The following is a 25,623-nucleotide window of genomic DNA, read 5'->3' on the forward strand; positions in this document are numbered from 1 at the left end:
AGGATAAACGTTTTTAAAAAAAATTTTCATTGCAAAGCAAATTAATCTCCAAATGCTTTGTTTTAAAAGAATGCTTCCCTAATTANAGATCATATATAAAATTTTTGTTATTTACTTATTTGGTGTTAATAAATTAGTGGTACTAATTGCCCTACTATCCTAATTAATTGATGTTGACAAAATAGAAAATGTTTTCAAAAATTGTTTATTCGCAAATTACTCTACGTATTAAAATTAAGGTTTGTTTTAAAGGAATGCTTCATTACTTAATTGATGTTATTTCAGTTAAGTTATTCATAAATTTAGTAAAGCGAATAAAAAATATATAAAATAAGAAATAAATAAAATAAGAAATATATAAAATAAAACTTATATAAAATAAGAATGTAGTCCAAAACATTTTAGACAATTTTTGACAAATTAAAATGAATCTTATAAATATTTCAAACAGTATATTCCTCAAAGCAACAAATAACAGATATTAACATTATAAAATTTTTAAAAAAAATTATCGCAATCTATTTTCGGAGTAAATAAGGAAAGCAAAAACTAATCTTAAATTTTAAAATAAATTCAAAATTTTATGAAAGTTATCACGGCTTTTTCGTGAAAAATATTTACTTAATCAAATATAAAATCTGTGATATATTTATTTTTATACTCTTTATTAGAAAATAAGAAAAAAATCTGCACTTTCTTCACGTTTCTGAAATGATTAAAATATCTGTAAAATAAAAAAAAATAATTTAGATTTTCAGGACATAACATTATTTTGTCTGTATCTATTTCTCCAAAGGTAAAATTTCGCTATTAGATTGGAAATACTAGAGGGGAAAAAAGAAAAAAAAAAGATTAAAATTTCACCGTTTTTTAATTTTTTTATTGCTTATTTAGCAGAAACCGGTGAATATTTCTTCTCCTTGCGCTAGCTACATTTTTTGACTTGACACAGCTGAAAAATCTGCAACGTAGCGAAAGAAAATAACAAAAGCTTCAATCATTTGTAAAATATTGTATTGTTATTTTTATGTTCTATACAAACATTAAGTGTGTTATTTTCAAGACTAAATCATATTTTAGGCAAAAGAATACTTTTTCAAACACATAGCAATTTCCATATGTGTCTGGTAAATTCAAAGGTGGCATAGGGGAAAAGCGTTTGCCTCCCAAAGAGGTGACCTGAATTCGAATCCCAGCGATGACTGATCGACTCGAATTCTGCGCTCTTTTCGTACCGACTACAGTGCTGACGTATAATATCCAGAATAATAGGCGGGTTATGGAGTCTCCTTGCCATCAGGCTAACTGTTGGAGGTTTTCGCGGTTTTCCTCTCCATGTAACGCAAATATTCCATCAAAAACTCCTCCACGAAGTTAAAATTCTCTAAATGCTGGATTCAGGAGTTCCCCTGTCTTTTGGATTGGGTTCAAAGATACAAGGCTACGGAATCGAACATTGGTAGTCGTCAACTCAGAATTGGGTTGGCTGTTCAATGACGGTTATAAAAAAAAGAAGAAAAAACACTTTAAATCATAAAAGAGTCTTTTACTGCCATTTCACATAAATTTTAAATTTCCTCCTAAGCAAAACAATATAAACAACATTAAATGCGATACAATACAAAAAGTAGCATTGTTACTGCCTAAGAAATTGTAGAATTGTTCACTTTTCTCAACCATTAATAAAATATTTCATTTCTTCTCCTGAACAATCAAACGCATTTGAAACAGTTTTAACGCTATTATATAAAAAATATTTTAGTACCATTGGTTTGATTAGAACGGAAATTTATCGATAAAAAGAAAGATAATAAAAAATAGATGAATGGATATATTTCTTTTAATTTAACCAATGTGCGTTTAATTTTGGTAAGCAAGGATATTTTTGTGGAGTATTGCTTTCAAAGGAATTACATAACTATTTATCTTTGATTATTTATTTTAATTATTTTAATAACAGTCAAAAGCATTTTATATTAAAAGATATAGGAATCTTTATCTTTACCTCATTTTAATGTATGTTATTTTAGACTACAAAATAATTACGAAGCACTAAATAATTTTTGATTAATAAAATTTCAAGAAAGACTATTTTAAAATTTTTTATATTTAAGGAATAGCTGACCAACTGCAGTCAAATTTTAAACTTTTTAATTTAAAATTACGCATTTGAAGAAAAAACTTGCAGTCATTATATGTTGAAGCGTTTTGACCATTATTAAAATAATGACTAACAAATAACAAATGATTATGAAGAAAGAAATGCATAGACATATTTTGGAGTCAACGAAATGATAATTGAGTACACAAATTTTTTTATTCTTTTTGTCAATTGCAAGAATAGGCAAAGTACGCAAAATGTATTTTTGCGTACTAAATGCAACTTTTAGAGCCACTAGTCCCCCTAAACTAATGGAATCTAATTTTTCCAGATTGCTTCTAGCTCTAATATATTAAAGATGAAGACTCCTAATACCTCTAAAAAGAAATATTCTACTTAGAGATTTTTAAGTCTGATTTTGTAACTTAAGATATCATTCGCACAAATTAACTATAATATTCAATATATGATCCTCAAACTATTGAAAATGCATCTTTGTGCATGACAACCTTATGATTAAATAGAAGGTTATTAAAAGTTTCGGCTTTTTATTCTATCACTTTAACGTAATAATTTTCTAAATTTTATGTTTCCCTTATTTTTATCACAATTTTTGTAATTTTTAACTCTTCAATGGCAATTTAAGTAAATAATTATTTTCATTATAGACATCATTTATCTTTATCTAGTTTTATAACTGAAACTCTGTTAAATATCAGAAAACTTTAATTATCTGTTAAATGTTTAAAAAAATTAATTTAATTTTTTGATTTGTAATTTTTATTTTATTGAAGTTAAAGTGAGCTTAAAACTACTTTTTTTAAGCAAAAAATTATTTTTAAACTTAGTTCTTATGCTGAAGTTTGATTTTTTTGAAAAAGAAAAGACTTTCGTTAATGTTTTACGGATATTGCAGTTAAGATTTAAAATTACTTTAACCTTTGAATTAAGGTATAAAATATAACGTGTCAAATGAGGTGATTTGACAAATATTCTACTTATCTTGTCATTTCCGAAGTTTCTTACAATTTTTTTCAGTGATTGATAGACGTTTAGATAAAAGAAGTGAAAAAATGTTATATAAATTTAAATCCGAACAATCATGCATAATGTATGGATTTTTTCCTAAAAATATTTTGAAGTTAAAAATATTTGTCGTACACAATTTTTTTTTGAGGAAAATAATATGTGGAGCATTAAAATAATAGAATGTCTACCGTTTACCCTAATTTACAATTTTAACGTAATAAATATTTAAAATGCTTCGCATTATTAATCAGCTCGTAATCAAAAAATTAGTTTATTCATTTGATTTTCGCGTTATTTTATTAAAGACATTCTATTCTAATTTTCATTTTCAATTGCATTATTGATTATTAGGAATTAGGAACATAAATCTACTTAACAGTTTTATTATTCAGTAGATTTTTGAGCAGAGTAACGTATACTTGAAGCTAAATGTAAATAATAAAATAATGCTTGTTTTGAGTAAATGCTTATTTAATATATTAATTATAATTCTTAATGAATCAGCGAAAGATTAGCGTATAATTAATTATCACTTATATTTTTCTGAAAATGTCCTTTTTTAATAATTGAATTAATCCTAATTTATAATTGTCATATTTATTTGAAGTTTCCACGAACAATAAAGATTACTAATTTCAAGATAATATTGGTTAAACATTTTAATAATAATAGTAATTAAAACTACTATTATATTAATAGTAATACATTTTATAATATTTTACTATTAATTATAATCTTTTAAATAAAATCGAATAATAAATAAAATTATGTGATTACTCTTTTTTAAATCATAAATATTCATTCGTGGTAATTATTTGTTATTTACCATATTTCAAGATCAAACAATCAAAATGGGCACAGTAGTTTGAAATTTAATCGAAGAAGTTACAATAATGTAATATCTTAAAGAATGACGAAACATGAATCAATTTTTGAAAAAAGATTTTTTTAAGTATAAAGAATTCAACTTTATAATATTTACATTATATTTTGCAATATAGAACATACAGATTTTATAAAGTGTTCAGAGTATGATGAAGTTAAAATAAAGAATTACGTTAAAAATATCATCTTTATATGGAAGACAATAAATCTTTTATTAATTATGAAGCCATTTTTTAAATTTAAATTGTATTAAAAGTAGAAAGTAAGTTACAGTAACTAAAATTCTACTACAAACACAAATTACGTAATTGCAATTATAAAGCAATTTTTTCGTATTCGTATTATTTTTCGAAATTATGTTTAACTCAAATTTGGTCAAATCTGGAAATAGTAATTTTTGTAAAATTTCTTTCAACAGTAAATAAATTTCTAATAACAGTTTGTGTGTACATACATTCCTGGAAATATTAGGTGCAAAACAATCATAATTGCAGATTTTACAAAGTTTAAAGGACTATATAAATTTCCTTGTGACCAATACAACGAAGCCAAACTCTAATTTAATAATATCCAAGCACTAATTGCGACATTGATTTTCCTACGCTTATTTTTAGTAATAACGTCATTATTAACGCATGTATTTATATTTATCATCAAAAACACCGACAAATGTTTTATATTTATTTTTTTTAAATTTCATGCTAATTTTTATAGCTAAAAATAACATTAATTAATACTGTAATTGTTTTATATACAAATTTTTTTGACAAATTACAATTTCTGGCCACCAAAAAAACAGCTGCAATCCACAAAAAATAGGAAATATGGTTACAAAAATTTGGTCATTAGAGCCGTCAAAGGACTCCCTAATGTTAATTTTCTGAGAGGGTTTCGTCATATCCCGACAAATTTTTTTAAACAAATTCAAAACTTTTCGCACGCAATTACAAAATTCATTTATACAAATAAAATTTTAGGCAAAAAATTATTTTTAATAATTATTCATTTTTTTTTGTTATTTATCTAATAATATTTAGAACATTTTTGTACTGTAAAAAATACGCAGTTTCACATCATTTTAAAGAATGTAATTTTACATAACAAAATACAAAATTTGAGCAAAATTGGTCCAATAGTTCCTGAGAAATCAATCTGATATTTTATAAATCTGATCTATGTGAACTAACTGATATTTTATAAATTCAATTTCTCAGGAATTATTCAACCGATTTCGTTTGAGTCTTGTTTTTTACCATAGAAAATTATATTCTATAAAATAATGCAAAAACTGGTATTCAAAAAATAATTTTCATCTGTTATAAAATAAAGAAATAAAATATAATATATATTAAGAAATATTTTTTGCGTGAAATTGTCTTTGAATGAATGAAGTTGTAATTGCGGGCAAATAAATTTTAATTTGCATAAACAGTTCTAGAAAGATAGCGAAATACGAAAAAAGTGAAATTTACTTTAAGGTTCAGACGTTGGACAGCTCTCCTAACGAAACTATTAGGACCATATTACCCATATTGCAGCCGTTTTGACCCCATGTTCTGAGGAACAGAAATGATAATCAGTCGGAAAAAAATTTATCTTTATTCGGAGAAAGTATACTTTTTTTGGTCTAATTTCGTAAATTAATATATAATCTGGTCTAATTAGTTAGTATTGGTCACTAGGTATTGAGGTCATTAGGTGTCGAGGTCACATCCCTCGAACCATTAAGATTAAGTCATTGTGCGCAAAAACCTGATCATTGGATCAAAAGTTATTCAGAGTATTTTGTTTATTTTTCTGCGCACTTGGGCTTCTTCTTGCAGCTAATTACAAACTCCTAAAGTTGAAGTTATAATTTTCTATTTTTATTGGAAGGCAAAATATTGTTTTAGTTGTTTTATAATGTTTAAATGCTTTATAAGAAATATGGTCTTGATGTTATTCATTCTCTCAATTTCTTTTATAATTACATTTTAGAAACTAATAATAATTCAACAAATTTCAGCGATATTTCTAAAAGTAATTAATTTTTAATTTTTATTTTGCTTGAAAAATCTTAAGGAGCAATCCGATTATTTCAAATTATTTTAACCCTAAAAAATAAGGCAAATAAGACATGTTTATTTAATATATCATTGAAAAGGTGTACTATGAAAATGAAAAATAAGGCGATAAAAGAAATGATGCACCATTTTAAGACGACATATCAATTTGCTTCAAACAAATAGGAATAATTTTAACACTAATATAACTATTACGGTCTTTCGAAAAACTAGATAGAATTTGAATAATATTTATGAAATCTAAGTAAGCTATTTGTGTGACGTAATTAAGGAAAATGGCTGGTGAAAAAATTTCAATTTGAGTTTTTCTTCAATATAAAAAAAAACAAATTTTTTTTATAACAATCGTTGAATAGCCTACCCAATATTGAGTTTACTACTAATGTTTAAATCAGTAGCTTTGTAATTTTGAACCCGAATGAGAAGACAAGGGAACTCCAGGATCAAGTATTGGGAGAAATGTGCCTTCATGGAAAAAACTTTTTGATGGAACTAACCCGCTTTTTATTTACATATAGAGGAAAACCACGAAAACCCCTCATAGTGAGCCTGATGGTAAAAGGGACTCTACGCCTTGATCCGGCCATTACCTAGAATATTTCACGTCAGCAATATGGTCGGTGCTAGCTGAATGCGGAATTCGTATCGATCAGCCATCGCTGGGATTTGAACCAGTTTCTCCTCATTGGAAGGCGAACGCTTTATCCCCGAACCACCAATGCTGTAAGAGAGGGAAATAGGGCTTTGAGGAGCAATGAATAAAATGAACACTGAATGTATTTCTAAGCAACGAATTACCATTTTTATTGCTTGGGGTGTTAGGTGCCAATCTACTAGTGACAAATGTGGAATAATTCCTAGGAAGCAAAATTTTAAAGTTCAGCATTTTTTACATTTTTTAGAAAAATAATTCTTTTTTGTCAGACAGAACAGAATTAAAAAATTGTGCATCTGTTGTGCTTTGTATCAGTTTTTGTAGCGTATTTTGTTCCGCTTAACGATATTTGTAACAGGTCCAGTTAACGAGACTATATTTTATTTCGCCGTGGACTATGCAATCGAAATATGTAAAAAATAATTATGTTTCGATTAAAGATAAAATGTTTTGTAATCTTCCCGTAAATTTCACTTCGGTATCTGGTTTATGTTTAACTAATTTTAATTTAGCTTATGCATGTTACATGAATGATAAGTTTTAATTGCGTAATTATCCAAATTCAATCAACTAAGACGCTTAAAAAAACATAACTAAAAATAAGTGTCATCCAAGGAATTTGGACTGATACTGAGGATTTGGACAATGTAGGAATTTGGACTGATTTATGATGGTCCAACATAAGAATAGCAACTTGTTTTGATGGTTTATTTATGTTGAACCATCATAAATTTCGATCATAGCTTCTTAGAACTCAAATGTTCGAACGATCATGAACCACCATCACCTCAATATAGGAACTCAGACTGATTTATGATGGTTCAATAAAAACCCAAATAATTTTGATTGTATATTCCTGAGAACCAAAAGGAATTCTTATTGTACCATCTGGGAAATCTATAGTTGTAACCATCATGGACCATCATGGATCATCATGGACTGTTGGTCCATGAGAATCAAACTCCTCTCGACGGTCAACCATCATAGTATTAGAGTAGCATTTTCCATCATGGAATTATGGAAGTTTGCTCAAAGGAAGGATGATATGGAAGTTGATATCAAAAACCATGAGCGATTAATGGCAAAAGTTGGATGATGGTGACCATCAAAAGATGTTGAACCATCACGAATCTTTCTGAAGCCAACATAACCATCGAAAATGTTTTGTTGGAACGATCAAGTATTTCGACTTGGGCTGAGAATGAGACCTACATTTTTTCTGCTGTTTTGAAATAGAGATTCAATTTCTTCATTTTAATTTAGTAAAAACAAGCTTATTAACACAAAGCACTTGAAATTTGCATATCTATTCACGAATTAAAAATTCGAAATTAATAAGTTTGTTCTAAACCTGACAATATGACTGAAAGATGAATTGATATCTTTTATCATGTCACATATCACTCGTAAATAAAGACACACCCTTGTTTTCATAATTCTTTATTTGTTTTGTTTTTAAAACAAAACACTGCAGATTCCGATATTCCTTTATTTTTTTATAATCAAAAATTAGATCAAACATGCAAGTCATTATCATTATTAGAATTATAATTATTTAGATAGAAAAACACATCAAACATATGTCACCCTCTCATATAATATGCTTCAAACAAATAAGTATAATTACGAACAATTGTTTGTAAAAGAGCCTGAATAAATAATTATAATGTCTATCACGCATAACATACTTCTATATTATATTTCAGACTAAATTACATTATAATAATTGCAGTAAAACAGTTTTTTCTTAATATGTATTGTGTTTATTTTTCCTGAGTTTACTGAGTACATATTTTCAAACGAAACATATCAATGCCAGTATTTGTGCAGAGTAATGCAGTTAAACAACAAAAGGATTCTTTTTAAGTAAGAGCAATTAAAACTCAAACCTATTGTTATATTTTAAAATAATTATTAACTATTGACAAACTTTTAGTTATTTACTAATTTTATCTTTATAAATTTTTATAAATATAGATATCTTTTACAGGAAATCAAATTAGAATAATAGTTTTTAATATTAATGTCTTGTTTTAGATTAATGCTTCTTTTGAATAAACTACTCGAAAAAAGTGAACACCTTAGTAAATTTTGATCGAATGATAGGATAGGGAAATGAAATCAACTTTAAGTGTCTGAAATTTACAACCATTCTTTTGCCTAAACTAATAGGACAATATTTCACAGTTTCTTGCTTCTATTTTATTTTAAGAGTTTGATCTCATAGTTTATAATGCTTACGTACAAATTAATTAGCGTATTTAAGTCTAGTTTGAGATTTTACTATTTAAATTGAGTTCCAATATATAAAAATCCAATTACTTAGATCAGAAGTTTGAAAATATTTAATTTTTATAATTGTTAATTTTGGAACAGTTAATTTATATTGCTATTTTTAAAGTTTTCTTAAAAAATATTTTCGTTAAAATTTCTTGCAATTTGTACATATTTTAAAGAGTGAAAAAGAAATTGGTCTAAATATTTTTAAAAAATTTGTAAACCATAGACAATATATATATATATATTGTCTATGGTTTATATATATATATATATTTAAATGTTGATGTTGATTTGTTTTGAAGGGAGTCAGAATTATAGAGAACTGTTACGTCATACATTTATTGTGTAACTATATTTAAGAGTTAAAATTAATGATTCAAATATTAATGAAGGTGGAGAATTTTATTAAAAAGATAAGAGTTTTAAAACTACGTTTAAAAGAATAGTTACGTTGCGGTAGACTATTTTATGTTTTAATGCAATTGTGAGGGAAAATGTTTTCTTAATTTGTAATTTTAGAATTGAAAATATTTCGAAACAGTTTTTGTAAGTGAAGCTTTAATCTTACAATTGGAATCAAAATTACATATTTTTATTTTAAATTTATCTCCATAAAAAATCATCTGTAAAAAAGTAATAAATCTGGTGTAATATTTATTTACTGGAAGTTACACTGAAATTTATATTTTTGTTATATGCAGTAAATATTCATTACTTCAGGAATATAAGCTATTTAATTAAAGTTTACACTATGACAATTTTTTTTTATCATCTATTACGAATTATTTGGACAATCTTTTCCTTCACATAAAAAAAACAAACATTTTCTTGCCAAATTTTTTAATAAAAGCATAAGAAAGTACTTAAATACACAGGCAATTACTTTAAGAATGTATAAATAATTATAAAGTACTTACTTTTATTTTTTTTCCTTTAAAATAAAAGTGAGGTTTCGCACGTTACTTTTTTAGCATACATCAAAGCATTAAATTACTTTTTCTAAAAATCTTTCAAACAGTCAAACTTAACATTTGCTGTTATTACCAAAGGTTATTTTAAATTAACCTTCCTATATCTAGACGCCATTTAAAAATACGATGTTACATTGACCCAATTAAAGTCATTATATGATTATATCAATATTTTATGTAAATAATTTTTCTCTGTCATTTATCGTTATATTCTACAGCAATAATTTATATCAGTTCCTGTTACAAGACTGAATTATATGTTAACCTTAAAACTTTGAGGTATCTGACTAGTTTTAAAACTTTTTTTTAAATATTAATATAAAATTTTAAAAACTAATTTATTTGTTTTTCTATGTGTAACAATTCATTAAACTAAGAAAAATATTTTATTATTATAATTTTTTTAAATGGCCAATTTTAGGAAATAAGGCATTTTCTTCCTATACGCTAAATACTGCAAAAACATTTCTGTCACCTAAACCAAAAATTCTTCGAGGCTTTTATTTGGATGGCAATCAGTTATATTTTCAACTATTATCTTAAAAGCAGGTGTATATACTACTGAGGCAGAGATCAATGTAGTAAAAAGAGCAAATTTTGAAGAATTCCCTCATTTATCTTTGCGAAAAAACCTTCATAAAAAATTAAATTCTGTATTTTTCTTTTAGCCTGTAGTTCGAAATATGTGTGCTATAATCTTAAACACTCATGAAAAATTGTGCACAATTACTTTAAAAACAAAATGAGACATTAGTTTCAGGTGGTGTAAAATGTGATAAAAACTGATTTTGATATAAACGCCTTCAAAGACTTAAAAATTATTAATCTATCCACTGTTGTCACCTTACAGTATCAGTTTTTGTGTAAGGCTTACACAAAAACTGACATAACTTCGTAAATAAACGGAGCACAAACAAATGTAATAAAGTATTTTTAGAAAAAAAGATTGCTGGAAATCTAAACTTATAATAAACTCAATTTCCAAAATTTTGTCAAAAATCACGTTTTTGCAATAATCAGATACCTTTCGGTTAATTCAAATTAAACTTAATTATTGCTATTCCTTATATTTTAGATCTGTATTATGCTCTAATTTTTTGAGAACTGCCTTTATATTAATAGCAAATATATATCTAAGTTAAAATTCTTGTATTTAGTTAAAACAATTTAAATTTCATTTCAGATGATAAGACTTACGTAATTCGAAGAAAAGCTGTCAACAAATGATTGTTTTGTGAAAAACTTGCAATCATGTGAAAGAATATACTAAGAAAAAAAATAAATAAGAATGAAACATATACATCGAATAATCAAGGATATTTTCTGTGCCTTTGAATAAAACACCCTGTACTGAAACTGTCTTCAGTATAAAAAGCTTAATTATTACATATTTCAGGCAGTGATGAGAAATTATATCAGTGTTAGCTTTATTGCAAATATATATCCTATACATATATCCTATACTAGAACGTGACGAAAGAGCTGTTGAGTTTTGTGTGATCACAAATTGTAGAAAAAATAATGAAATATTAAAAAAACATGTGCACATTTATTTTAATAAAATTTGTTCCATCATTTATTGGTACTGCAGGTATATTCTATGCAAAATTAAAAGTTATACCTATAAACTTGCCTTTCAAATTAGAAAATTAGCAATTTTTAGAGAGGACAATATCATGATTTCATATCATTTTAGATAGACGCTATTTTCTCTAACAAATGCAAAATGTTGTTTTACATTAAATATATTTGTTTATGACAATTATATTTTGTATTAGCAATGTTCCTATAATAAATCATATCATTGAAAATTGGACAATTTAAGATGCATTTAGAATAGAATTGATTGTATACCGAATGTTAGAGTAGACAAAATGGTTGTTCTTACTTTGGTTGTTCTAGAGTAATGTCAAAATGTTTGTTCTCATTTTGAAATCATCTTCTCCAAATTTTACCTACAAAAGTATAGCTTTTTAACGCTACGATACGTTAGAGTGAAAAATGTTTTAGATGATAAAATTTACCATATATAAGCATATCATTTATTGGTAATTCAAAGAAAATATTTTTATTGAAAAATTCAAATACCTAATTTAAATACAGAATGTTATTACTATTGTAGAAATGTTGGACTATATTTTCTGTACGGCGTTATTAGACTCAGTCAATATCAGATAAGAAATATCACAATGATTTTGACTTAAAAAACACTTATTAACTCCCAAGAAATACGAAGAGAATGACAGTTACTGAAATCTTAATGTAACAAATTCATTAATCTCAGACAAGAAAATGGAAGATACAACTGTTAATTCAACCTTTAATATGACAGAAGAACAATTGTGCCTTTTGGAACGAAAATGGTGGTGTTTTCTATTATCCAGTATTATTACATGTTTAACTGGAATTTTCATTATCTTATTGTTCAGAGCATTTGCATTTATATGTTGCCGCAGTGCTACAACTGCATCATCAACGCAGACGATAGCAAAAGCAAAAGATAATGCTAAAGGTGCCAACAATGGAAGAGAAGTCACGGAGATCGGGTTCATGACAGAGGCTAAAGATTGGGCTGGAGAGTTGATATCAGGACAAACAACAACTGGCAGGATTCTTGTGAGTATATTTCTAAAATATGAATTTGATTATTTTATCTGTTAGAGTTGCCTAAAAGTGGATAAGTGTAATAATGGCAGATATCCTGAAATGATAGCAGCGCCATCTACTGGTCATAAATTAAAGTAAGACTAGCGTACCACAGACTGCTTTTCTAACTCATATGGAAACACTTATAGTGAATCTAAGATCTGGTTAAAAAGAAATACAAATTTCACGAGGCAAAAATTTATCCCTCATTTCATTTACTTATGTCAGACAAAATGCTGCAGAGGTGTTCTCTAATTGCAACTTTTTAATTACTTCTAATTGTTCTATCAACAACAATCAATGGATTGATAAACAGATGTGGCGTTAGTTTCATCTGAGTCTTGGCAGATTCAATATTAATACATACAGTTAACGAAAATTTTTAATAAATATGTTGACAATAGTTTGCCTTACACAGCGTTTGCCAAAAACTGCAATCGTTCGTCGATAAATACCAGCATTACGGACACCTCTAGCCATTGCGTTGAACTTTCAACCCTTTCACATTTCGTTGTTCGCTTATGAACCATCTTAGGCGTGACTTTAATATCCACTTTAAATACTGTCATACAAACAGTTTTATCAGCTGTATGCTAACTGTGGAGCACTTCGTTTATTTCATTATAAAACCCTGAAAGGTAACATTGCTATCGTTTCTGTGTTTCTGACTCTATTACGCACTTCCATTCTTATTTCAATTCGACAACCCTAATCAATTTAATTAACATAATTTAACATCACTCGATCTTCATCTGTGGCTTGACACTGAATTAGGAGTTTCTGGGAAATTACAAATTTTAAATTTGAATTTTCTGAATACACGATTGGAATTTTAAATGACGGGACGTCACGCATGTGTTAAGAGTATGATGAGTAAACATCTGTTACACTTGATTAGCAGTGTTGTTTGAAGCTCTCTCACCAAGGACACTAATAAAAAGGCGCAACTTAAGTACTATTCACATGAAACAAAACAACAAGTTTCAACTGTATGAAATATAATTTCGGTTAAGACATAACTGAGCTCTAAAACGGACAAATAAATTTAATATTTTAAAATTTATTAAACCTTTTTTTTTAAATTCACCAATTTGGCAGGATCTTTTCAATTAGAAGAAAATTATCAAAATAAAAAATTCTTATAAGCTCAGGTAATGCAAAGTTAAAGTAAATTTTTAGATTAATTAAAAAAAGACATGTCATAAATGCTTTTCATTTTAAAAAAACTGGGGCTTTTTATTTTTATCAACGTTTCGCATCATTTTCAGAGAGTGCTGGTAATAGATAGGCTAAACTTGCCTACTGTCATGAATAACTGTTACAAACTCCCATGCGACGACAGGACTTTTCAAACACAATAAGACTGCACTTTCTAGTCCAGACAACTGTGATCCAGGCAACTCTGCCTTCTAAGTACGCTTGTATGGCCATTTGTACTAAAAACGGTTACTATATTACCGGACCGCATAGACCTGATGCTAGTGTGCGCTTGTGTGCTTACAAATGGAAACTTAAGCTTCTGATTGTAAGCACAGATTGCAGTAATAGAAGCTTAAGCTTCTGATTTTATTTAGTTTCATAGAATTTAGAATTCTAATTAATTTAGGGTTAACTATTTCAGTGATTCAAAAGTAGGAAGAAAAATTTTTGTTGATATAATTAAAACAGAAAATTTATTTTCGTGTATGTATGTTTGCACCTTATACAAATCCATAATTCTGAACAGATACGCATAAAATTTGGTATAGATACGCTTGAAGACATGGCGAACTTAACTGTCTACTACGACCACTGATTCGCTCACAACACTCCAAAGAAAGCTTTTAATAGAATTTTATTAATCTGTTAAAGTTTTTTACTGTCTTGCAGGTCGACTCAATCGCACGGTTTTATGAATTATTTATCTTTGGTTCACTACTATGATTTAATAAATATTACTGCAAAAATTACGGTATTTCAAATTTTTTTGTTCCGTAAAAATTTACAGTGATAAGTACTAGCATCCTTAATACCGGTTTTTTTACCATATTTGATTATGAAAATCTTATAATTAGAGCAAAAGTTGATCAAGATGTAATTTTATATTTTATTTCGTGTTCTATGCACGAAAAATAAAGGCACTAACTTGAATATCTTATGATTGAATGAATATTTTCTATACAAATGTGATGTGTTTCAATAAAGGATATTTTATTGTAATTTGACCTTAAGCTCTTAATGAATTTAATAAATAAAAATAAATAAATTTGATGTCTATTTACATTTCAACACATATCCATATTTACTGCGCTTATAATTAATTAAAGATTGTTAATATGGAATTGCTTATAATTGCTTCTGACTGATTACATTGATTTAATGAATGTAATTTTTAAAAAAAAATTATAAATAACGAGTTAATGAAATATTTGGGAAAACTTTCTAAAACAATGGGAAAAATCTAATTAAGTCACCAAAATCCCACAAAGACTAATTAGAGAGAAGCCCAGAGAAGCATTAATAACTTCTATTTTTCTAGTGTATGTTTCGAATCAACTTTATTATTGAAAGAACTCATTATTCTTAACTTTCGGTAATTTGTTTTTATAAATCGTAACTGACAAAACATTCTCTTTTGGTCCAAGCCCAAATTGTGAACTTATTTAGAAAAGCAGAATTCCTAATTCTATTTTCGAAATAAATTAATGAACATAAAATGTTCTGAAACATTAATACAAAAGGTCATGGGTAATGCAACGTTAAAACACGTTTTTAATTTTCCAGGACTAAGTTTTTGGTAAAGCAAAATCATTACGATAAATGATAAATACCAAAAATTACGATCAGACAGGTGTTTTAGACAATTTCCAAACAGTTTTTAACAATAATTATTAAAAAAGAGTAAGACTAAGACGAAGATTATTGGTGAGTTTTTAAAACTGGACACAGCTGAAAATTCGCATTTAAGAATATGGACACAACTGAAAATGCGTTTTAAGAAAATGGACATGGTACAAATGACTTTTTTTTTTAACTTTCACTTGGTATATTTTATTTACTCTTTTTAGACTTTGGAAGATAGCAATAGTTGTTTTTACTTGGTTTCCAAGAATGCTGCAAGTGTATATCACTAGTAAATTTCCATTGCAGGAATTCAGAGAATTTAAAACTTACTTTATTACTTAGATTTCTGAATACGAAGACATAACCTGAAAAGTTATGCTAGCAATAAAAGTTAAATTCGTTATCTGAACTCTTTTCGTCAAATTATTATGCGTAGTGCTTAAATGAGCAAAGATAGGTAAGCACACATTTCCTCCTTTAGTTGTTTAATTTGATCTGAAAAAAATGCATATCTTGCTGTGCCTATTTTTGTAAACAGGCAATTCGAATTATGTCCATTTTCGCATGCATGGATTTTGAACTTGTCCGCTTTTTAAATTTAAAAAGCCACAGACGATATTTTAGATAAATAAATAAAAGTACGGACTCAGAGCCAGATGAACAATTATGTTTATAATAAAGAAGCGCCTTTGGCAATTCGCGGTGATATTTTTAGTCTTGGGTTGCGATGCAATTTTTAATCCTTTTAGGCGTGCTCCTTCTTCCCATGTAGTTACCATCATTATTTATAGGACATAAAGAACAGACCATTATTTATAGGAAAGGCTTAGGGGGCCAGTGGTTGAGGGTTCATACCCCACCGTAGGCATGGATGTAACTTTCTCTCTCTGTGTGTTCCATGTCTTCTGTGTGATTGTGCGAATGTAACCCGTCGTAAAACGGGTTCGTGGTTGTAGCACGTGGGCGACGCTACTGCACCGCCGTGACTTACAGGTGCCCAGGATAGAGCTACATGTGCCCACTGGGTAACGATAGGAGAGTAGCAATACTGGCATTTTTGAAGCCAATAGGAAGTAGACCCAAATGCCCGGCATTTGAAAAAGGAGCAGTTTATACACTTCAATTAATATGCTATTGTATACATTTGAAAATATACTTATTACTCACCTCTCTCACGGAGATAAATATTCTGGTAGAGCTACAGTACTCTGAGGTACATTTCTGGTAAAAAAATAAATAATTCTGGTAATAAAAACCAAAATATATGGTATTCAAACCATTCATTTGGTCAATTTTTCGTTCATATGGTAACGGTCAACCGAAGATTCTGGTTTTCAATATTGTAGTTCTTATGACTACGCATTTAGTAGAAAATACAAGAGTAAATTTAACTGAATAAATGATTTTGATACCATACTCAAAAGTATCAGAATATAATTACCGAATTTTACCGTATTTATTAAGTATTATCACATATTTTATAAACATATTTCGTTGTTAATTTTACGAAAATCAGTACCAAAGTGTTTCGATAAAAAAAAATAAAATAAAAAAAAATAATGAGCTTTTTGATGTCCCCATAGCTCCAGAAATACGGTAAATTTTAGGAGCACAGTAAGAAAGCTTTGACCATACATTTTTTCTCAGTGCAAAATGTACGACATCTACCTACAAGTTTAAAAAGTGAAATTGCGTTTATTTTACTAAACAGATTAAATAAAACGATGCAATGCATGCATTCAAATCTTTTTTTTCAATATAGTAAATCTTTTAAAATCTTTAAAAATTTAAAATACCTGGTATATCAAGCATAACACAAATAACAGTTTCTAAAGAAGTACTAATAACAAATTGTTTCACATTTTAGAAAAACTTATTTTGAGACTTTTTTTTGCATCATTTCTTAATATCATTCTTAAACTGAAGATTGTCAAAAGATAGTGTTTATACCCTTAAAATTCTTCTACAAAACTATGAGAGCCGTGGTAGACTAGCTGGTAGGGCGTTGGAGCTATGTTCAAGAAGTCGTTAGTTCTATCCCCGTGTAGTAAATGGTGACTGGTGCACGCTTAATCAGTCGGGTCAAAATTACGATATGTGTATGAAAAAAAGAATGTGAGAATGGGTCTGCCCTCTAAACCAGGCTGCGACGTGTGTGTGACTGAAGTCGTATTCTTGACCAAATATGGTGCCTCTGAAAAGCACGAAAGGCACCCTCTGCCTTAAATTTGGTTGGAGAATTAGCAAGCGACATTGTCAAAGGGCATTAGAAACAACAATAACAACAAAACTACTTAAAAATCATACAGTTGAGATATCCAGAAACAAACAGAATGATGTTGTTATTGCAGACTTCTTGACTTTTCTCCTCCACAGCAGTAATGAAATGCCAACTTGAATTACGATAATTTTTCGAGAACACTCAAGTCTTTAAGCATAAGATGCACTTCAGCTTGACCATAAGTGGAAATCATAATCTATTATCTATTATTTAAAGTCATTCCAAAAAGAATAAGTTCAAGAAATGCCAACTGTTCTGGGATAAATCCAAATTATTTTTGATAACTTCTCAAGGTTGATGAGCGTAGGCGGTAAAGGACATTGCGCCCACTGTCTATTTTAAAATCGGAATATTTAAAAATATAAAGGCGTTTTTACATAAAAGAGAAAAAAAAATGGCTTCCCTAGTAACATTTGTTGCGCAACTTGCACAATGAAATTTGAACAATGTGATAACTCGTATTGATTTTTTGGTTTTATATTTACTAATTTTAATTTAATTAAGAGCTATTTTAATAATTGTTACACTACTAAAATTCTAACTTTTTTAATTAGTTGATAACATATTGAAATTTTAAAACTCTTCTATTGGCTTTCTACTTTTTATGGATATCATTAACTTCGGAAGCAGTGGAAAATACAAATAGTACATAGTTAGAAACACGGAGGAAAGTTTAGAAAAAAACTAGACAAATCTCCAGTGAAAATTTCAACAACACTGACAATCGGAATAGTAGATGCAGTTATTTCAAGAAATAGAAATTTTTAATTTAATTTCCAAAACAATATTTATTTCTCTAAATGGCTCAATATTTCATGTTCTAAAAATTACAAACGTCTTTCTACGTTGTAAAAGATTCCGTATTAAATTACAGTAAAAAGTAATGGAATCAGAGTGCAGCATCCGTAAAATCTATTTTAGTGTATAACCCTATACCATAAGTTTTACAGTAATATTTATTTAATTACTGTGATTCAGTCATTTTTAAACAACAATGCAATTTTTGTAAATTTTTTTGTTCCGTTAAACTTTATGGTGAAATGGACAACAGCCCTAAGTAACTTAATTTCTGCCGTAATTAGACCCGGAAGTTTTTATTGCGTAAATTTTTTACATAATTATCTTTAGTTTAAGTACACTTTAGTATAGTGCTTTGTAATAAATAGATGGCATCGTAATAAATGTCTAGTACACTAATTGAAAATTTATATGTTATCGTTTTAGAAAACGATAACAAAAATCTTTAAAAGTGGGTTCAAAAAAGCATGACTTAATTTCTACTGTTTCGGAATTAAACAATAATGCATTTCTGTTTTGCATTTTTTATAAATTATTATTTCAGTCATTACAGATAATAAAACAGTGTATATTTTTTTCTTGAATCACTTTAGAGATAAAATTAATTAATACACAGCGAACTAGTAAATTAAAATGTGAAATTAATTATTTTCCGTACTGTTAGTAATAATCTTTTTGACAAAAAATCCTGGTAAAATTGCCACATTTTACGGTTATCAAATTTTATCACGTATTATAAAATCATATTTTATTGTCTACTTTACCAAAAAAATATCAAAGCACTTCAGTAAAATTACCGAGATTTTTGGTGTTCCCATAAAGTCAGAAGCATTTTACCATATAATGGTAGTTATGGTAAAACATATAGTAAAACTTTTTATTATTTTTAGTTTTGGTTAAACTTTTTTGGTAAAATTTTTTTTCAACATTTCCTATTTGATGCTTAAATTTATGATATTTCACATTTTTATATTATACCTTTATTTACATTTATTTGGAGAAGAGAGTTTTAATTTTGTTAGATTTAAATTGAGACGGAGAAGGATTCCACAAATTTTCTCTCACGTTTATCTAATTAGAATTCATGTTCTTGACAATTTAAATTAAAAAATTTCTTCGGTTTTGGCTATTAATGTTTAAAATTCCAAGGCTAGAGAGTTAAACATTGATAGTCGATGTTTAATGTATGATGTCATTAACGTTCGATATTTAATGTTTTAGTTTTGTTAAAGTTTTGTTAGGTTTAAGTTTAATGTTTTAAGTCTTGTTTAAGTTTTGTTTAATGTTTTTAGCGTAGAGCAACGTTTTTATACATAAAACAATTATTTTTAGAACAAAAACAATTGTCGAGATTTTAGTGGACAAATTGTTCGAGCATGCTATATTATTCTGTTTTTTATTCATTTAAGAAATTAGGTATGGGAACTCAATTTTCAAGATAATAAACATTATACCTTGTGATAAATACATACTTAAACACCCAGTTTTGTGTTTAACCATTTAAATTCTAGTAAGATAGAAAGACAATTCAAATCAGATAATGTACAGTTTGTTCTTCAAAAATGTTATGTAATTTTATGTATTAGAGTTTTTATACATTTATTTTATTAGAATTTTTTAATTATCATCTAAATTGCATGCAAGCAAATTATTGAATAAAGTATTTGATGCTTTTAATTATTCAAAATACTACATACATTTTTAACTTCAAATCAGCAAAATTATTTTAGCTTAAGTGTTCGGTTTTAAAAATGTTATACTACTTCCAATATGGTTAGATAACATAAAAGAAGCCTTAAATGAATAGTATTTATTGTCCTAGCAACAAAGCTAGCCATTTGTTTGTGATTTTGCTTAAATATAAACAATCTAAAAAGAAAAACAATTTTGTTTTTCTTTTTACCGTATAGATAAATGAAGCAATGATCAATAAAACTGTTTTTTTTACAAATATATACATTCTCAATAGTTGAAATAAATTATTCATTTTTATTTCATAAACATGGACAACAAATAATTTCGATTCAAGAACTGCAATACTTCTTATTTTTTCGAAACTTCTCGCTACTTTCTCGAATATATTTCATACAAACAACTTGCCTTTTAATAATAATATAATTTTTAGTTTATTCTGCATTGAAATATTAAAACGTAAAATAAAAATGATTGTTATCGCGTTTTAAATTTATTTAAAATCATGAGCAGTAATACATACCATTCACACACACGGGTGCATGTGTATGTATATATATATACACATACATAATATTAGAGTAGGTATTATTTTTATTACAAAGTATATACTAATATTATATAATAGACAATGAAAATCACTATCTACAATTTAGTAATAAAAAATGCAAAAATAGTATACAATTGCGAACAATATTAATATATTTTCTCACGAATTAGTTTATTCGTAAATCTTCCAGTGTTTTATGTATCATATTATTATATTATCTATATCACCAAATATTATTGAAATGAAACCAAAACAAAAATATTTAAAAATGTACCGAGACAATAAAATAATTACATAAAAAGCAATAAATTTGCTGATCTTACAATATTATTTCAACTTTCAAAAATAGAGAATAAAATTTCCTAGCTTTCTGTTTTATATTCAGCCCTTCAAAATTGCATTTCTGTCTTTCTTACTATTCAAACTGTTTACAAAGCAAACTTTCTCAAATGGGGAGGTTAATTTGTGGCACATTTTATTTAAAAACAAAATAACTCCGATTCTTGCCAAGTTGGCGTCTAGGTTAAGCTTCTTTCTGCGTAAGACATTTCTTTTTATTTTACTTACACAAGCATTCGTTTCAGACAAATAGTCTATTGCATCTAAAATTAATGTGTAGTCCTGAAACATTTAATTCAAATGTCGTATACCTTTTAAATTATTGCAATTCAATAACTGAGTTTTGTCAATTACTTAGGTTTACTATTTTTATGTAAGTTAGGTTTGATTTTCTTACAAGAACGTTCTTTTAATGCAATTTGTTTAATCAGTTTAAGGAACCTATAATTGTTAAGACAAAAACCCGTATACTAAAATTCAAATGCTGAATAGCGTAAATGTCAAATGGCGTTTCTACAGTAAAATCGATTCATAATTTTTCCAAATTATTTATTCATCTAATTTATTTACAGTTTGAAATGAAACTATTTTTTTTAAATTTATTTTAAAACCATCGTTGGGCAGCCGTCTCAATTTTTCAGTTTACGACTAACAATGTTTAACTCTCTAGCCTTGTAAAATTGAACCCAATCTAGAAGACAAGGAAACTCCTGGATCAAGTATTGGGAGAAATTTACCTTCGTGAAGGACTTTTCGATGGAACGAACCCGCATTTGCTTTACATGGAGAGGGAAACCACGAAAAACTCAAATGGTTAGTCTGGCTGATTTCGCACTCTAACCCATCATTCGTTTACCACTGGAAAGAGTTTAAACCAGCAGTTGGGTTAAAAGTGTGTAACTCGTATCGACCAGCCCTAGCTGGGATTAGGAGAGGCGAGAGCTCTATCCCCTGAGCCACCACTGCACTATAAGACTAGTTGTGAAAGATTTTAAAAAACTTTAAAGAAGCCCTAGCTGCTGTTTTGGAAGCTTAGTTTTAAGTTGTGACTTGTTTTGCCGCTCAAAAATGAAAGGACTTATAAAGGTGCGTAAAAAATTACGGGAAGTACAAAGGAATAAACAAATTACCTTTCAAAAATTTGTTTGAAAATTAATGACCATTAAATTTGTAGTAAAAAAATACCCTGAGAGCTGTTTTTCTAACGAACAGGAATGCAAATTTAGAGTTGAACTTTGACGCAAAGGATGTTTTTGTTAATAAAATTAGCTCGAGAATTATTTTTTGAAATTTCGATTTGTTCGAAAGTTGTGGAAATTTTAATTTCGGTTTTCACGTAGTTTCTTTTTTTTACACTTTCTTTGCATTTAAAAATGGCTTTTCTATTGTTGTAGAAGATTTTGTTTATTTCTTCCAAAATATTTATTTTATAATCTAGCTTTTGATAACAGAAATAACGAAAACGCGAGAGATTAGATGTTACTAAATGCAGTACATTAGCATTTATATTGAAAATTTTGATAATATAAAAGTATTAATTCAAGAGTTCAATAAAATGAAAAAAATATATTTGAATTGATATAATGAATTAAAGTTATCGTTATGTGGCGTTAATGAGATAAAATTATTTTTCTAGTTTTTTCTGTTCACACATTCTGTTTAATTTCAAATTTTTTTAAAACTCATTTTAGTTTCATTTGTATTTTTTATTTTAATTTAGTTTAATTTCTTTTCAAGAAAAACTCTAGTTAATGAAACCAAAATATGAAGTATTTAAACCATTCATTTGATAATTTTTCCAGTCATGTGACAACGTATTACCTGATGTTCTGGTTTTCAGAATTATAACTCTGATTACCATACATTTAGTAAAAAATACTAGACTGAACAGTAAATTTGCCCGAATAAATTATTTTTACTTTTTTCTCCAAAGTATCATGATAAAATTACCAAATTCTACCAAATTTACCAAATTTTAGCGCATATTATAAAATCATGCTTTATTGTTAATTTTATCGAAATCATTACCAAATCGCTTCGAACAAAATTATCGAGCTTTTAGATGTTCCCATGAAGCTAAAAATCCGGTAAATCTTACCATATTCTGGGATTTTTGACTGCATTTTTTTTTACTCAGGGCGAGTTATAACTGGATTTTAAAAATCACTTTTTACTTTTTTTTTTTAGAAAAAAAGGAAGAAAAGAAATAGTTTAATACTTTACACTTTAAAAGCATACATAATGATTTGTACAATAGGTACCAAAGAGATCTATTAAATCTTTTGGACAGAGTTTTATTTATTTATTTATTTCTTCGTTTCTTGCGTAAAAAAAAGTGTTTTACGAAGCTCAGGGGAGTTTATCCACAAACAACAAAATGCCAGATGCAATAAAACGATAAGCCAGTTTTATGGGGAGGAGAAAAATTTTATTCACTCCTATCCTCTATGTATAGGAGACAGTTATGACTTCCAGCCTTCATTTAGAAGAATTTTGGACACCAACATTTTATGATGTGGGTCACGATCTTCAATTATTCATGTACTAGTTATTATTTTATACCTTCGTAAAATCACCTTTCATAAAATTATTTTTTTTATTCCTTTTCACTGTGAGTTTAACTCATCGTTTGTATTTCTACTGAGTAAGGCTTAAAAGTCGATTCACATACTGTTTTATAATCTCCAGTTTTAAAGCTTTGAAAATAATATACTTTATTTCAACTGTTGTAGAAGAGACTATAACCAACGCCTTATCTTCAAGAAATTTACTGTTAAACAAAATATGTTATGAATAACATGCTTTTTTAAGGCGTGGAGTTTTTAAAATCACGCGAATAGCGTTGTTTAACAATTCTATCTGAACTTTAAAAAATTTTAAATTTTAACTATTGTATTTATTATTATAATTAAAAAATTATTCTAACCACCCAAACATTCGACAAGAACGAAATTAACTATTAATTTGCAATCGAATTTTAAATTTCTTGCACTGCCTTTACGCAAGGGCGCACCCGGGCTGCGTCCGGGGACCCCAAGCACTCCGGGGGCCCTTTAGAATTTGACTTTTTATAAATTATATTAAAAAAACTAAGAATAAACAACATTGCATTATACATCTTTAAAATGAATATATTCTCGTGTAAAAAGTGAGCATTTTCTTTTTTTTTATCTACAAATAATTATTGATTATCATGCAAACATCAATAATTTTTTTAAGGCCGGGATAACCTAGTCGGTAGGGCACTGGGCCCATGTCCGAGAGTTCGTGGGTTCGAACCCCACGCCGGCCGAAGACTTACCGTGTAGTAAAGTGACTGATGCACGTAAAATCTGTCGCGTCGCAAAAGTCCTCCATGTTCCTATAACAAATCAATACCTCTGGGGGTACTGGATTGGAGAACGATCGTTCTCTGATTCAGGTCAAAATTACGATTTGGGGATGATTGAATGGATGTATGAATGGGTCCACCCTATAAACTGGTGCGACGTATGGTGTGGCAGAAGTCGAATTTTTGACCATAGATGGCACCACTGAAAGACACGACCAATCGCACCCCCTCTGCCTAAACAGGCATACGTCAACAACACAACCAATAATTTGAGTAGATTATCACAAGGAAAATTTAAAAAGTCAACCAAAATCTATTTTTCTACCTAGAAGTTTTTAGGTACCTAGCTCCTTAAGTCATTAGGTCTCTAAATATGCTTGACCACCACCAACTCTGCCTAGTATTTATAATTAATTAAGTAAAGTAATAATTGAAATAGTTTAGAATTACATAGCACTATGGGACAGCGAATTTTAAACTGGTTAACGTCTGATGTGCTTTGAAAGATATTTTAATAACTTTAATAGTTTGACAAAGTAATTCATACCTCTTAAAATTTTTAATTTTTTATAACATTCTTTTTTAAAATTCAGTTATTTTAGCTACCTTCATGGTTTTGAAAATTATTTTAATATTTGAGGAATGCAACGGGTTAGCATCTGAAATTTTTTAAGTAATACATAGTATAAAAATGCTTTATTTAACGTGCATTGAGTTTCTAAAGTAATAAAATTGCGTTTAAGTTTCTTAAAATTATTTAAAAAGGCTTTATTTTATGTAAGTGAAGTTTTTTTAGTTCGATTTTAAATAGTATGATTTTAAACAGTATAACAAGTTATAGGGTTCCAAAATGTTTCTGTGAATGGGGCACCTGCTTGCGTGTGGGGGGGCCTGTTTCTTAGTTTGTTTTTTAATGTTACCTTTTTCGTAAGTATTTTAAGTACAGTATGCAAGATGAAATGTTCGATTCCCAGCAATGACTGGACGATACGAATTCTGCTTCCGATTCACACCGTCCACAACAATAATGTTAATTTCCTCAATGGTAGTTGTATCATGGGCTGGAATCCCTTAATCACCGTAACATATATATATATATGTGTGTGTGTGTGTGTGTGTGTGTGTGTGTGTGTATATATATATATATATATATATGTACAGTCAAACCCCGCTATAGTG

At 28.0% G+C, this 25,623-nt stretch overlaps 1 protein-coding gene and 1 long non-coding RNA gene across 4 annotated transcripts in view; one reads left to right on the top strand and one right to left on the bottom strand.

Moving 5' to 3' along the window:
- The window catches only part of LOC122269283 (uncharacterized), a 124,300-nt gene that overhangs the window by 72,906 nt on the left and 25,771 nt on the right, over positions 1-25,623 (bottom strand). The window lies entirely within an intron of this gene.
- The window catches only part of LOC107437872 (calcium-activated potassium channel slowpoke-like), a 218,399-nt gene that overhangs the window by 2,871 nt on the left and 189,905 nt on the right, over positions 1-25,623 (top strand). For all 3 annotated transcript variants that reach the window (XM_071180103.1, XM_071180104.1, XM_071180105.1), the window contains exon 2: positions 11,168-12,600. In XM_071180103.1, coding sequence (XP_071036204.1) covers positions 12,277-12,600 — 324 coding nt within the window. In that variant the 5' untranslated portion in view covers positions 11,168-12,276. The remainder of the gene's footprint in view (positions 1-11,167; positions 12,601-25,623) is intronic.

Source organism: Parasteatoda tepidariorum, chromosome 4, assembly GCF_043381705.1.
Source record: "Parasteatoda tepidariorum isolate YZ-2023 chromosome 4, CAS_Ptep_4.0, whole genome shotgun sequence".
NCBI classification, from domain to species: Eukaryota; Metazoa; Arthropoda; class Arachnida; order Araneae; family Theridiidae; genus Parasteatoda; species Parasteatoda tepidariorum.